The 16,623-nt window shown below is 37.9% G+C and overlaps 1 protein-coding gene across 3 annotated transcripts in view; it reads right to left on the reverse strand.

Moving 5' to 3' along the window:
- Positions 1-11,448, reverse strand: part of ZNHIT6 (zinc finger HIT-type containing 6) — a 55,767-nt gene extending 44,319 nt beyond the window's left edge. For all 3 annotated transcript variants that reach the window (XM_017499847.2, XM_017499848.2, XM_017499850.2), the window contains exons 1-5: positions 10,631-11,448; positions 9,443-9,508; positions 9,250-9,356; positions 9,079-9,164; positions 5,655-5,758 (exon numbers count right to left, since the gene is read on the reverse strand). In XM_017499847.2, coding sequence (XP_017355336.1) covers positions 5,655-5,758; positions 9,079-9,164; positions 9,250-9,356; positions 9,443-9,508; positions 10,631-11,271 — 1,004 coding nt within the window. In that variant the 5' untranslated portion in view covers positions 11,272-11,448. The remainder of the gene's footprint in view (positions 1-5,654; positions 5,759-9,078; positions 9,165-9,249; positions 9,357-9,442; positions 9,509-10,630) is intronic.
- Between the last annotated feature and the right edge of the window lie 5,175 nt (positions 11,449-16,623).

Raw genomic sequence — 16,623 nt, forward strand, 5'->3', positions numbered from 1 at the left:
TTTTCACATAATTCACTGTTGGCATATATAAATGCTATTGATTTTTGTCTGTTGATTTTGTATCCTGCAACTTTACTGAATTTATCATTTCTAAAGAGACAGGGTCTCACTCTGTTGCCCAGGCTGGAGTGCAGTGGTGCAATCATGGCATTCACCACCACACCTGGCTAATTTTAAAATTTTTTGTAGAGGTGGCGTCTCACTTTAGAACCACTAATTTAAAGTGAGCTTCCTATCTTTCAGACAATTGTTTTAAACTCCAATTCTTTTTTTTTTTTCACTGAACGTGTCATGGATAGTATTCCAAGATAGTACTTGTATGTCTAATTGTTCTGCTTAATGGCTGTATGGAATTCCACTGTATGAAGGTGCCACCATTTATTTAACTCAGTCCATACCAAAGGATATGTTAGGTTGGTGCCAGTTTTTACACTACTAAAAACAATACAGCAATAGATACATGTGTACATATATCTCTAGTTTGTAGATCATCTACAAATACATCCCTAGGCTAAATTCCTTGAGCACTTATTTGTAACATTTTAAGATGTAATAATTTTATGTAACAAAATATATAACATTCTGAGAAACATTACCAAATTGTCTTCTAAAATGACTGTACCAATTTAACTCTCAAGAACAATGGAAGAGGAAAATGGCCTGGTTAACCCATACCTTCCTTACATTAGATATTATTAATATGTTTACCAGCTAAATACTATGCATGTATATGTATCTTTCTACGACCATCTATTCTTATCCTCTGCCCCCTCTCCTAATTAGTTGCTGGTCTTTTTTTCTTACTAATACGTAAGCCTTCTGTGACATATATGTTAAAGACTTTTTTGGTCCAGTCTTTTCACTTTATTATGGTCTTCTTTTGCCATGTAAATTTAGTTATTCTTTTCCTTTTGGCTTCTGGGTGGGATGTTTCTTCTCTTCAAGATTATGAAAATACTCCAGTATTTTATTTCATTTTAAGATTCTGATCCACCTGAATATTATTTAGTAAAAGATTCAACATTTCCTCTCAAATGCATGCTGTTCCAACTCTATTTATTAAATAAGTAATTATTTGTATTAATTTGAAATGTTACCTTGATCATCTACCAGAGAATCAAATATACGGTTTATTTTCTATGATCTAGTAACAGATTTCTAGGCCAATACCCTAAAACTACTATAACTTCATAAATTTTGATGAGTCCAGCCTCATAATTTTTCTTTTTACAGATTTTTCCAGGCACCTCTGCCATGTTATTCTCCAAAATAAACTTCAGTTATTTATGAACTATCTTCTTAATAAATAAATAACAAACAAAATCTCATTGATATTCTGATTAGGATCACATCAAACTTAAAAGATCACTAAATAATATTGAGTTTTTTAAGAACATGGCACTTTTTTCCATTTATTCACATCTTTTAAGTCATTCAGGAGAATTTACATTTTCTTCATATAGATCTTTCATATTTCTTTCAACAGATTTGAGTAGCTCCGGGTGAAAGTGAACATAAAGTTATAGACCCTACAAAGAGTTGTGGTAAAGGAATTACCTCTGAAAAAGCCACTATTTTAAAGTAGTTTGGGATCTGCTCCAAAATAAGCAGGAGAGCCAACATTTTCCTTATCAAGCTCCTCTATTTTTAACCGAGAATGTCAACCTTGCTTTGGATCAACTTATATAAGCCTCCCTGAACTTAACTTTATTGATTACAGCTATCTACTATGATATTCCTACAAATTCACTAGTCCTCTAAAATTCATCCCCATTGCATACATTTCTGACTTCATCTCACTTTGACTATTCAGTGAAAATTACAGTCTTAGAAAAATTCACATAATTTCACATATAATTTTAGGAGATTCAGTCATACTGGTGAAAATGCCTGCCATAAAGCATGTGTGGATTAGAATGAACCTATTCCAGCCAGCTGTTACAATCACCTGCTGACAGTTCTACAGAGTAATTCAGGTACAATGGCACATTCATCACACTTCATATGTGGGCTTTTAAATTTAAAACTTTTTTTTTTTTTTAATAAATATAGACTTTATAGAAAAGTTACAAAAACAGTACAAAAGTCTTCAGATTCCTCAAAAGTTAAAACATTTATTTTAAGCAACATGAACTTGAGATTTTGACTATATTGCAGCTCAAGTTGCTTAAACAAGCAATCAATTTAATAACTAGGGAGTATTAATAATAGTCTTAGTACAAGACCAACTTCTCATATCAACAATTCCAAAATCTCCAAAACTGAAAGATTTTTAACTCCTTCAGCAGCAAAACCTGAGTTGGTCTACAGTCATTATTTACCCACTATAAGGTAAACATTTATAGGTTTCGCTGTACAAATAGTACTATCTGACTACACAGTGTTGTCCCAGACCTATGAGGGGTGAATGGAATACACAGTAAATGTGGCATATTCCTAAGGATATCAGTGAAGGGAATGTAAATCTTTAATGTCACTGTATATTATTTACTATGTGCCAAGTACTACTTTAGTTATTAATATTTCATTTAATCCTCTTAATAACCTGGTAAGTCAAATCTTGCCCTAGGTCACCTAATGTACATCAAACAGTAGAGGAAACATGCAAATCTACATTTATCTGAGTCAAAGCTATAACCAACTTTTGAAAGTTAATAGAAAAAAAGTATTGAAAACTAGTCTCTTAGAATACTGGGGACATGGGAGCTGAATAGAATTATTTGAAAAAATTTCATTTCCTTTCTCCCCTCTTTCCAGCAAATACCATTGCAATCATCTAAAACCTTGCTTATTTTCATGTGCATAGCTGGTAAGACATAAGTATCTCAAACAAGGTACCTCTAAATGTCTTTTTTTCATTTTTTCCTCTTAAAGGTAAAATATAAGATACCAGAATCCTGATTCTATCTACATTAATTATCTAGACCAAGAAAAGATTAGAACTATACATTCAATAAGTATGTCTTCTGTATTCATCTAAATCAGGGGTTCTCAAATGGCAGTGATTCTGCCTCCTGCAGTGGACATCTGGCAATGTCTCAACAAGAAATTAAAAATCCAAGAGCTCAACCTCTCTAATAAAGCTGCCCACAAAAAAGTTTGATAATATTAAACTAAAGTTAAGGTATAACTAAAACAAGCACTCATACTTTTTTGATGAAAGTACAAAGTGGTAATGTTTTATGGAGACAAAGTAGAGTTTCTCTCAAAAGTTTAAATACATTGTACTCTTTAATCCAGTAATTATGCTTTCTAGGAATTGATCCTACAGAAAGTCAGGTAAACACACAAAACAATTTGTTCAAGGCTGTTTAGTACAGTGTTATTTATAATAATTAAAAACAGACATAAAATGTTCATGAATATGGGAATAATTAAATAGGATATAGTCAAAGGTGGAATATCCTGCTTAAAAATAATGAGGTGTAGATTTGCATTAGCAAGAAAAGAGGTTCACAAAGTACTTCTATATGGAAAATCTAGCTGCAGGAAAAAATGATGTGTATTTCTCAATAAAAAATTAATGTTTAACCTGGGCAGAGTCATGTCACTTTATGTAGTTTTATTTAAGTATTTTATATTGTGTTTTACTTTTTTAGATGAATAAAAGAGAAAACATGATTAGAAGGAAACATTACAAACTTTTATTAGTGCTCACCTCTAGTTAGTGGAATTACAGGTGGAATCCTTCCTTTAAACTGTTTAATGACACAGATGTATTATTTATGTAATACCTACTATGAACTGATTCCTTCCCACATGCCAGTTACTGCCTATGTGAATTAATACGCTAAAAGGCCACAACTACAGGGTAGCTATCATAAGCTCCATTTTGCAGATGGTGAAAGACTAAGAAATGGATTCTAAGCCTATTATTACATACTATGTTGCTAACCTCCTCCTGGGAAACACTATAAATGTAAGAAAACCAATCCCAAATCTCTATAAATTTATGAGCAAAAGACTAATGCAAGAAAAATCTGATTTGCCATTTCAGAGACCTAGGGAGTTTCAAAACAACCAAAAATATACTAAACCTGGAAAATATACTGTGTAATATTCTTGGTAAAAACATCCCACATACATTCATGTATCTAGAGACACAAAAATGTTATACTTGAGGCCATCTGCTTTTCATTACTGAGAACTAATCTCTGATTACAATCATTCTGAACAGTTTCTTTCAAAAAACAGGAACACATTTTGTATTTGAGAAGGCACTAACCAGTTACCATAAACTTCAAATTACGGCAATTTCTACATACGTCAGTTTCAAAATGCACAAAGGAATCATCTCACACTTGATAAATGCAAGGCAATACTACTTTTTTTTAAGACAGGGTCTCATTCTGTCACCCAACTGGAGTGCAATGGCATGATATCAGCTCACTGCAACCTCTGCCTCCTGTGCTCAACTGATCCTCCCACTTCAGCCTCCAGAGTAGCTGGGACCACAAGTGGGTGCCACTGCACCTAGCTAGTTTTTCTATTTTTAGTAAAGATGAGGTTTCACCATGTTGCCCAGGCTGGTCTCAAACTCCTGGCCTGATCCACCTGTGTCAGCATTACTTTACTTTTGGAAGACAACCAGAAAAAATGAAAAACCATTTTTACAAGTATTTATGTCTTTTACATAATAAATGGACAATGTCATCTTCTAATTATGTTAACAGAAAAAGTAGAAGTTTTACTAGAATAATGATAATTCTGATGGCTTTGTCTTTTCAGTTTATGGAAGAGTACAACTGGAAAGGCACCTTAGAGTTTACTTGGCCCAACTCCCCACATCATACAGCTGAGGCCCAGGGAAAGTAAGGTGATTTGTTCAAGGCCCCACGGTTACTAAGAGGCTGAAAAAGGAGCGACTCACTCAGGTTTTTAAAAATTCTAAATAAAAAATCTTGACTTCCTTCTGAAACGTATTATCTAATAATTTAGTTGGCTACTTAAAGTACTTTGGGATCCTATTCTCCTCTGTATTCTTGGGGCCTTTTCAACTCAACATTTTTCAGACAGCAGTAAACTAATCTGTTACATTGTCTATACTCAAAAGAATTCAAAGTCCCCTTCTTCTCCATTGACAGCTTTTAAATGAAATCTTATTCAGAAACCCAATGCAGAAAGAATATAAAAGCAGAGCTGCCTTGATTAAAACACACAGGAGTCCTGCTTTTACTTGCTGTTTTGTCCTGGAAGCCCCTGAAATACTTTCTTGGCATCTTAGGTCTCAAAGAGACAGTTTATTTCTAAAGTATGAGAGTGTTCTAGGGTGCTGCTACTCAAAATATGTTTCTCAAACAATCAGCATCACTCAGGAGTTTGTCAGAAATGCACAATATCAAACTTCAACCCAGGCCTACTGAAAAATCACAACAAGCATATTTAACAAGATGCGTAGGTCACTGAAAGACACATTAATGTTTGAGAAGCTTCTCAAATGATATGAAGAAACATGCACACAGACACACACACACACTCTGCAAACCCAAATTTTTATTAAGAGTTACATGACACACAAGTTATCTTGTCATGGACCAACAACAAACAGTTTACAGAATCACACTTGGGGTAGCAACGCTCTATAGCAACCAAACCTTAAACAGTGATCCTGATCAAATCAGAACACCTGATATACTAAAAAGTTAGAAACTTACTTCTTATCAAAAAATGTTGAATTCTCCTTCCTCTTGGTGAATCCATTGGGTAGAAGTTTTAAGTTAATACCTTGCCTTCGGGCACGATTTTTCATAAAGTACATCTATCAACCAAAACCAAACAGACAAATTAATTTTTAAATGCTTTAAATTTAAAAAGTGAGTAAAACAATTGTTCAATAATAGTTAAGATTTACTGAAAACTTAAGTGTTACAACAGCTCTAAGAAGTAATGTCATGTAATCTTCACAATGATACTATCAGAATAGGTATTATCATCTCCATTTTAGCAATAAGAATTAGCGAGATACCAACATCATACAGCTATCCCAGAAAGAACCTGTATTCAACCCAGGTCTAATTCCAGAGCTTGTGATTTTAACCATATGTGCTACGAGCCAAAGAATAATTTAATGGAGATTAAAACAAATAAACAAACAGGTCATTTGGCAATCATAGGGGCTACCTACACAATTCTTGATTGCTTTTACGGATGGTTTTACCAGTTAGTTGTATGTATCCCTGATTTTATTACTAGACAATTCACTCAAGGGAAGAGCCATGGCACTGCCTAGTACAGGCCTAGCTTAAAGCAGCCACTGTTGTGGGAAGCACAAAATGGGATATGACAATATTCTTGCTCTGACATGTGTACTACATTGACCACGTGGGTTGATTAAGCTAAACTGGAGAATTCCAGAGTTATGAAGGAAGTAATACCAGATTTTTATTAAGTCAAGGAAGAAGAAAGATCACTCACAGAAAAGGCAAAGTATAAATGCAAGTTTTTTGTTAAATGAATAGGGATCTAGAATTTGCAATGTAAATAGTCAGAATCAAGTCATGAGCCAAGGGAAAGAATGGGTCAGCTATCACTGGATAAGTAGGAAACTGTCTGAAGAAATTACATGTAATTTTGTAACTTAGAGGACTTTGGTTTCAGTAATGATATTGATCAATCCTCCTACTACACCTTCAGGAAAAGGGTAAACCAGAAACAATCACTACTTTTAGAGCAAGCTAGGGAACTTGTATGGTTACACTGAAATAGAGGAAAAAAGAAAAAAAGTCCATCAGCAGCTATGGCTATGGGCTATCCTTTCCTTAGATTTGCAATTATTTTGCCTTGCAAACAGCAACGAATAGCCAAACACTAGAGAAAAGGAAGTGGGAGGGCATAATCAGATAACAAGTTTCAGTAAAAAACTAAAATAATTGAGAGAGCATAGTATTGGTGCAGGATAGACCAGTAGGTCAATGGAATGGAAAAGACAAGTCCACAAAATAACCCAAGCATATAGGCATGCTGATATATAACAAAGGTGGTCCTACAGAGCAGTAGGGAAAGGATGAACTTTCCAATAAATGGTGCTGGGAAAAGTGGATTATCTATATGAAAAACTAAATGGGACCTTCTCTGTACATGATACCAAAAATCAATTCCAGTTAAAGACATAAGTATAAAATGCAATAGTATAAAGCTTTTAGGCAATAATTATGAGGGAATAACTTCCTAACTCTCATCAGGAATTAGAGAACTGCACATTGAAAACCATAATAAAATTACATAGCAATAGATTGACAAAAATTTTTAAAGTCTTACCAAATTAAGTATTGGTGAGAATAGGACAATAGGTACATTTATACACTACTGGTGCGAGTGTAAACTAGTATAACACTTTGGAAAATGTTTTGGTAACATCTAGGCAAACTGAAGATATGCATACCACACAACAAAGCAATTCTATTCTCAGGTATAAACCCTAGAAAAACATCGTCACACATATAAATATCAGGGAAGGGCATAAGAGGGTGGCATGGAACTTCTGGGAAGCCAGTAATGTTCTAATTCTAGACTTGGGTGGTAGTTACATGAATGTTCATTTTATAATTATTCATTATACTGTGTATTTCCATTCTGTGATTTTCTAAAAAAAAAAAAAAAAAAACATGCTATATTTTACAATTAAAAAAAAGTTTTAAAGTAATTTATGTTTAAGTAGAATTTTAATTGTGCCTAATTGAGTTTGAGGAAAAATAAGAGTTGCTGTATAAATAATTTTCTTTCAGATATATGTAATATAATACCAATAAAAAATGCCAATACCAATAAAATAAAGTGTTTAAAAGGTATTAAAATTCTGCAACTCCAGTACTAAAATGAACACAATTGCAGGATATGATTTAATGACACCATGAACGAATTTTTACACCACCAGTTGCCAAACATTCCAAATATGTGAGCTTTACTTTTGCATAGTATTTAAGGAATGAAAAAGGCAATGCAAGAGTATGAAAATTAAGTGTATTACAATAGCAAGTCTTAGCTTTTCCTTCAAAATCAGAATCTAATCCCCTCTCAATAATTCTAACAGCCACTATTATCTCACAAGGATCATGGGAAGAGCTGCATAAATGGTCTCCCTGCTTCCAATCTTCCACTCTTGCCTCCCTGAAGTCCACACAGCAGCAAGAGTGGTTTCCAAAAGGCAAATTTATGTTTAAAATCCTTCCATGGTTTCCATTTGCACTTAGAATTAGAAGCCCTCACCAGTTTCTTTTTCTTTCTTTTTCCTTTGAGACAGTTTCACTCTGCTGCCCAGGCGGGGGTGCAGTGGTGCAATCACAGCTCACTGCAGCCTTGATATTCCTGGGCTCAGGTGATCCTCCCACTTCAGCTTCCCAAGTTGCTAGGGGTACGCCACCATGCCTGGCTAATTTTTGTATTTTTTTATAGAGACGGGTTTTTCACCATATTGTCCAGGCTGTTCGCGAACTTCTGGGCTCAAGCAATGCTCCAGCCTCAGCCTCCCAAAGCATTTGGATTACAGGAATGAGTCTCTGCACCCAACTCCTCACCAGTTTCTCTAACTTCATGTTTAATACTCTCTTTCTCACTCACTATGCTTCAATCACCCTGCCCATCTTTTAATTCCTCAAACACAACATCCTTGTTTCTGACTCAGGTCTCTTCTTTTACTTTTGCCTCTAATTGGAATAATCTTCCTCCAAATGTTCACATGACAGCCTCTTTCTCATCATTCAAATCGCTGCTTACATATCATCTCTTAGAGAAGCTTCTCCTGACCACTGTATTGAAAATGGTACCCTGACAATCTCTTCCCCAAAGACCATTTTCATTCTCTCTTTCATCTCTTGAGCCTTCTTTATTTTCTATATGAACTTAACTCTATCTGAAATTATATTTGTTCCTCTACTCGTCTCCTGTATCTCCCACTAAATACAATTCCACAAGGGGAAGGACTTTACTTTGGTCACAGTCACATCCTTATGTAATCAGAATAGCCCTACATCATAGTAGCCACTTAATATATTTGGTAAGTCAAAAAAAAAAAAAAAAAAGAATCTAATTGATTGGAAGGACTTCTAACTGCTAACTGGAAGGAATTAAAAAAAGTCTTACATGTTTATTGCTTATTGGTCTTTTCAAAAAAGCATCTCTAGAAATATGGTCCGCTGTTCTTGCCACATCTTCCAAAAAACGATAATCTAAAAATTTCAAAACAGAAGAATAAATAAATGACATATACCAATGGTCAGGGAGCATCAATTTGCTATGCATGAAGTGGCTTACCACTTAGGAGATTCATTTCAGTAAACTGTTGTATCGAAATGTATGCGGTTTTATCTCGAACTCCATTACATGTCAGTTCTGTTTTGTGTTTCTTTACACAGGGCAAACTGAGGAGACAAAGGGGAAGCACTTTTATATTTTAGGGTAAGAAAGGTACACATACAGGTTAAAAGGTAGGAAGTTACATGTATACCTGCAGGAATACCGCATACAACGTGGACATCTGTACTTTGCTTCTTCTGTACCACACGTTTCACACCTACAAAAACCCACATGTAACATTAAATTATCAAATATTAATTCTACTTATTTATAAACTTAGAATGTCCCAATCAATTTATAAATGTAGTGACAACTCTGATAAAGTATTTGACAGCTGCTGAACATCATTTGAAAATTCTCTGTGAAACCTTCCCACCAAACAACTACAGTTCCAATGTTACTAGTGATATGTAACTCAGGAAAATGTATTAAAATCTTTAAAACCCATCTTGCTTTTGACTTCTTTGTTTACTATAATCAGATAATGAGGTTATTCACTGATATCTTAACTTGTGATTCCTGGAAATGTGGTAATGACTGTATGTGTGTGAATCCAGAAGACCAATCCATGAACTACGTTTAGATTTTTTTAAAGCACACACACCAGAAAAAGAATATAAGGACACATCAAATTTAGAGAGTGGCAGTAACATCTTTTTCCTGAACTCCACACCTAATCTAGAATGTGCATCAAAATAATCTAAAAATCCCATGTAACCCATCACCTGTCCTCAACTGCTCTTCTAGGCTTTTTGGATACTGACAACCAAACTACAGTTATTTCTATTTAGACTACTGAGCTCCAGACGTTAATATTCCCAAGAATCTGACCACTCTTATTTTCTTTGTCACATGATCCACACACCAAGGAAATTAAATCAAAAGCAATAAATATTCACAACACCCATGCAGAAACTTGATAACTGAGGTCAAGTGTATTTTTGCCTAATTTTAACTTAATCCACTTTGTCATTGTTGGATATATTAGACTTTCTCACCTCTATTCTCTCTCAAAGGAATATTGAGTAAAGAGCATATTAAGTCAAGCCAGATCCAGTTCCAAATGATCTTCTGGTCCCCAGAACGTTCACTTTCCTAACTTGACCATTACCCAATGGACACTACCAATTTCATATATTTTCACTGAATTTGTTGTGTTACATCTACAACACCCTCCATTTCCCTACCCACCCCCAGGAACCCAGACTGACTCCAGAAACCCAAATTTGTGCTTATTTTTCATTATTTCACCTTCTGCAGATAGGGTGGTGTTTCCTTTCACTCTAGACATGAGGACGCAACGGCTTTATATCCCCAAATGGAATTCCCCCTGCCCTACCTTGACATGGCCAGTTTCCGCTTGCAGCCCACCAGGTGATTTATTGGACGCTCTTCTTTCACCTTTGTATCATCCACGGCTTCTTTCTTCTCTTCTTTTACACACTCTCCATCCATCACCTCCTCTTTTATGCACTGACCAACAAACTTCTCCCGTTTTATCTGCAAGTTATCCTTCTCTTCCTTCACTTCTGGCCAGTCCATTACCTCTTCCTTCACCTTCTCTTCCTTTACCTCTGGGTCATCCACTTTCTCTTCTTTTACCACTAAACTACTATTCGTCTCCTGCTTCACCTCCAATACGCCTGCGTTCTCATCCTTCACCTCAGGCCTATCCTCCACCTCCTGTTTTACCCACTGGCCAGCCAACCTGCCTGCGGTATCTGGCCAGTCCATAATTTCCTCCTTCACTACCGTTAGGTCCATTGGTATTTCCACTGGCCTTTGTCCACTTCCTTCCTCTCTATCCCTTATCTTCTTCATCCCTGTCAGTCCTTTCCCCTCCTCTCCGCCGCCGGCCTCCTCCGCCCCTGCTAAGTCCCTGACTCCCTCCCTCCCAGACTCTGGACTTAGCCGCACCCCCTCAGCTACACTTTGGAGACCTCCGCCAGACTTCCCTTCATTTTCAGCAGCAAACTCCATCAACTCACGATCCTTGGCCTCTGCTGCCACTCTGTCCTTCAGCGTGGCTGCTGCACACCAACAGGAGGAATTACCGGCCGGAATACCTACAGCGGCCCACGTGCGGAGACAAGCAGCCAAACGCCCGGAATAACCTGCTTGACGCGACAACTCGAATCGCCGTAAAGCAACGCTTTTGCGCCTCGCCACTTCACGACTTGTAGAGCTCTTTACGGCTCTGCGGCGGACCTGCCAGATTGTTCGCGGGAACCTGAGTAAACTGCGCGGCTTGCCCACTGGGATTCCCGCCTCCCGCCTGGATTCCGCCCCACCGTTCCTCTAGGGAAACCTCCTGGGCCACATCCTAGGCCACCTTTCACGCCCTACTGGGTGTGAAGAGTAGAGGAGCCCAGCGGACGGAGAGAAGTAAAACCCTTAGACTCTCGAAATGGGAAAGCCCACTCTAATCTGTTAAATCCAATCCAATTAAATCCAATCTTGAATGAAAGTGGAGGACACACCTGACGCTAAGTCTTTCCAAGCTGTAGTTTCTTAAGGCTGTAACTTAAGGACCATGGTATTAGTAATACAAATCTCCTCGTATCATTGCGAAGATTATGAGATTATACATGGGAATCAACTAGCAGCGACGGACACAAACTCAATATATACAGTAACTGGGAATCCTGATGGGTTTCAAGTAGGAAAGAGGGCATGAACTTTTTTTCCCATTCTTTCTCTGTAACAGCCTACGTCAGGCTGTTCCCCATTCCCAGCATGCTGCCAGATTCAGAGAACATGATAGGTATTATCAGTTATTTGATTATAGATGTCGTTGTGAATTTAATTTGCGTTTCTTTAATGATTAATGATGTTGAACATTTTATCATGTGCCAACTGGCCATTTATATATTTTCTTTAATGAAATGTTTATTCAAATTATTTTTTGCACATTTTTAATTGACGTCTTTTATTATCAAATTGTAGTCGTTTTTCATATATTATGGATATAGGTTTGTGGTAGACAAGCACCGATATGTTCAATGATCACCCTTTCCCACCTCGCCCCCATGTTCACGTGTTCAGACCAAGGTGTAGACTGCTGCATCATCGCAGGATTAGTCTGAGTTACTGATAGCATACAACGGAAGTGTTACCTCTAAGATTAGGTTTGAAAAAAGGCTGTGATTTCTCCCTTAGGCCCTTGTTCTTTTATTCTCCTTCCTAGATCATTCACTCTGGGGGAAGCAAGCTGCCAGGTTGTGAGTACCAAGAGGCCCATGTGGCAGGGGGCCGAAGTTACTGGCTCTTACAGGCTGAATTTGTGTCCCCTCAAATTCGTGTGTTAACTCCATTATACCCAATACCTCAGACTGTGGCTATATTTGGAGATAGGACCATTAAAGGTGATTTCATTAAAATGAGACCATTAGGGTGGGCCCTAATCTAATCTGACTGATATCTTTATAAGAAGAGGAAATTTAGACACAAAAAGAGACACCACGGAGGTCTGCAGAGAGAAAAGACCATATGATGATACAGTGAGGTGACCGACTGCATGTCAGCGAGAGAGGCCCCAGAGAAAAACAAGACTGGTGACAACTTGTCTTGGAGTTCTAGCATCTAGAACTGTGAGAAAATAAATTTAAGCCACTCAGTCTGTGCTATTTCATTATAGTGGCCTTGGCAAACTAATGCACTAGCCAATAACCAGCAAGGAATTTCAGCTTGTCAACAGCATATGAATAAGTTTGGAGGAAGATTCTCTAGTCCTACTCCAGCTTTACATGACTGCAGCTCTGGCCAACAACTGCACCCAGATTCCAGACACTCAGAAATTGTGTGAGAGGATAAATATTTGTTTTAAACTGCCAAATTTCTGGATAATTGATACAATGAATACATAATACCAATTCCTTGTATGGTTTGGAAATATTTTCTCCCAGTCTGTGGCTTTTCCTTTTCTTAGTTGTGTCTTTAGGAGAGCAAAAGTTTTACACTTCAATTAAATCCAGTTTATCTATTTTTATTTTTTGAGGCAGAATCTCGCCCTTGTCACCCAGGCTGGAATGCAATGGTGCAATCTCTGCTCACTGCAACCTCTACCCCACCAGTTCAAGCGATTCTCCTTCCTCAGCCTCCCAAGTAGCTGGGTCTACAGGCACGCGCCACCAAACCTGGCTAATTTTTTTGTATTTTTGGTAGAGACGAGGTTTCACCATGTTGGTCAGGCTGGTCTCAGACTCCTGACATCAGGTGATCCACTCACCGTGGCCTCTCAAAGTGCTGGGATTACAGGTGTAAGCCACTGCGACCGGCCTCTCAGTTTTTAAATGAATGGTGCTTTTTGTGTCACACTAATAACTTTTTGCCTAGCCCAGGGTTGCAAAGGTTTTCTCCTATATTTTCTAGAAGTTTTATAGTTTTAGCTTTTACATTTAGGTCTATGATCCATTTTGAGTTGGTTTTTGTAACTAGAGTCATCCTTCTGTATCTGCGGGGGATTGCTTACAGGACCACCACAGATCCAATTAATGCTCAAGTCCTACAATCTGCCATCTGCATCCACAGTTCCACATCTGTGGTTCCACCAACTGTGGATCAAATGTGGTAGAACTAAGCATATGGATGGACAAGGTAATGGTTTAAGTTTCTACACGTGGATATCTTATTGTCCAATCACCGTTTGTTGAAGACAATTCTTTTTCCTTGAATTGTCTTGGTATTTAAAAAGAATCAATTGACAAAAAAGATAAGGATTTATTTCTAGACCTTATATTCTGTGTCATTGATCTATATGTGTATCTTTACACCAATACCACACTCTTATTATAACTTTATAGTAAATCCAACTTTCTCCTCCTCCTCCTCCACTTCTACCTCTTCTTCTCTTCTTCCTCCTCCTCCTCTTCCTCTTCTTCCTCCTCTTTTCCTTCTTCTCCTTCTTCTATTTCTTCTTCTTCCTTTCTTCTCCTCCTTCTTTTCTTCTTTCTTCCTCCTCCTCCCTGTCCCCCTTCCTCCTCCCCCTCCCCGCATCCTCTTCCCCCTCCCCACATCCTCCTCCTTCTTCTTCTTTTTGTTCAGGCCAGAGTGCAGTGGCATGATCTTGGCTCACTGCAACCTCTGCCTCCCAGGTTCAAGCGATTCTCCTGCCTCAGCCTCCCGAGTAGCTGGGATGACAGGCATGTGCCACTGTACCTGGCTAACAACTTTCTCTTCTTTTGAAAATTGTGCTGGCTATTCTTGGTTGTTGGCATCTCTGTATAAACTTAGTGTCCGCTTGTAAATTTCTACAAAAGAACTTGTTGGGATTTTGATAGGGATCGTGTGGAATATATAGGTAAGTGTGGGGAGGATTGTCATCTTAACGACATTGTGTCTTATCCATGAAAATTAAATATCATCGATTTAGATTGTCTTTAACTTAACAATGCTTTGTAGTTTTCAGTGTACAAGGTTTTTTTTGTTTTGTTTTGTTTTTTTGAGACTGAGTCTTCTGTCATACAGGCTGGAGTGCAATGGCCTGGTCTTGGCTCACTGCAAACTCTCCCTCCCATGATCTAGGGATTCTCCTGCCTCAGCCTCCTGAGTAGCTGGGATTACAGGTGCCCACCATCACACCCGACTAGTTTTTGTACTTTTAGTAGATATGGGGTTTCACCATGTTGGCCAGGCTGGTCTTGAACTTCTGACCTTGTGATCCTCCCGTCTTGTCCTCCCAAAGTGCCGGGATTACAGGTGTAAGCCACTGCGCCTGGCCTTAGTGTACAAGTTTTTACGTATCTTGTGCTAAATTCATTCCTAAACATTTTATTCTTGATGTGAGACAGGGTCTCCCTCTGCCACCTAGGGTGGAGTGTCATGGCACGATCATGGCTCACTGCAGCCTTGACCTTCTGGGTTCAAGCTATTCTCCCACCTCAACCTCCCCAGTAGCTAGGACCACAGATGCATGCCACCATGCCTAGCTAAATTTTTTTTGGTACTTTTTGTAGAGATGGGGTTTCACCATGTTGCCCAGGGTGGTTTCAAACTCCTGGGCTCAAGGGATCTGCCCACTTCAGCATCCTAAAGTGCTGGGATTACAGGCATGAGCCACGGCACCGACATTGACGTGATTTTGAATGAAATTATTTAATTTGGGATTTTCCATTGCTAGGATGCAGAAGTACAATTTTTGTATTTTGATTTCATATCCTGCAACTATAATAAACTCACATGTTTTATACTATCTCTACATAATTGGATTCAATTAACTTATATTTTGTTTTGGAGTTTTCATCTATGTCTATGAAGGATATTTATTTATCTGTAGTTCTTTTTTCTTGTAAAGTTGTTAGGTATTGTTACCAGAGTTTGCTGCATATATTTTACCTTTTATGTTTTCCATCTCTTTTTTTTTTCTTTTGGAGTCTCACTCCATCACCCAGGCTGGAGTGCAGTGGCACAATCTCAGCTCACTGCAACCTTTGCCCCCGGGTTCAAGCCATTCTCCTGCTTCAGCTTCCTGAGTAGCTGGGACTATGGGCACGCCACCAGGCCTGGCTAATTTTTTGTATTTTTAGTAGAGACGGGGTTTCACTATATTGGTCAGGCTGGTCTTGAACTCCAGACCTCGTGGTCTGCCCACCTCAGCCTTCCAAAGTGCTAGGATTACAGGTATGAGCCATCGTACCCGGCCTACATTTTCCATCTCTTTATTGCTTCCAGATAACTTTCTGGGAGAGTTCTCCAAGTAATTTTAATTTCTACCTTACTATTTTGGTATATGATGGTATGCAATCTGTTAGTCAACCTACTAAGTTCATTTCATTTACTATGTTTTTCATAACCATTATCTCTAGCTTATTATTGCTTCATATTTCTAATATTCCTCTTTATCTCTCTGAAGCTATTCCTCTAACTCATTTTATCTTATTTATTTTTTTGACATGAAGGCTCACTCTGGTCGCCCAGGATGGAGAGCAATGGTGTGATCTTGGCTCACTGCAACCTCTGCCTCCCAGGTTCAAGCAATTCTCCTGTCTCAGCCTCCCATAGCTGGGATTACAGGCACCCACCACCACGCCCAGCTAATTTTTATATGAGACAGAGTTTCACCATGTTAGCCATGGTGGTCTCAAACTCCTGACCTCAGGTGATCCACCTGCCTTGACCTCCTAGCATGCTGGGATTACAGGTGTGAGCTACCATTCCTGACCTTTAACTGATTTAAAATTCTTTAGTTTTTTGTCTGTTAATTCTGTCCGTCCAGTATAAATTATCCAGTTAAAACAAATTCTTTTAGAATTACACTCCTCAGATGTTATATTTTCTCTGGTGATCTCCTATTCCTTTGCGAGTATTAGCAAGCATAGTTGTAATTCATATTTT

This window comes from Cebus imitator, unplaced genomic scaffold (assembly GCF_001604975.1).
Source record: "Cebus imitator isolate Cc_AM_T3 unplaced genomic scaffold, Cebus_imitator-1.0 Scaffold261, whole genome shotgun sequence".
NCBI classification, from domain to species: Eukaryota; Metazoa; Chordata; class Mammalia; order Primates; family Cebidae; genus Cebus; species Cebus imitator.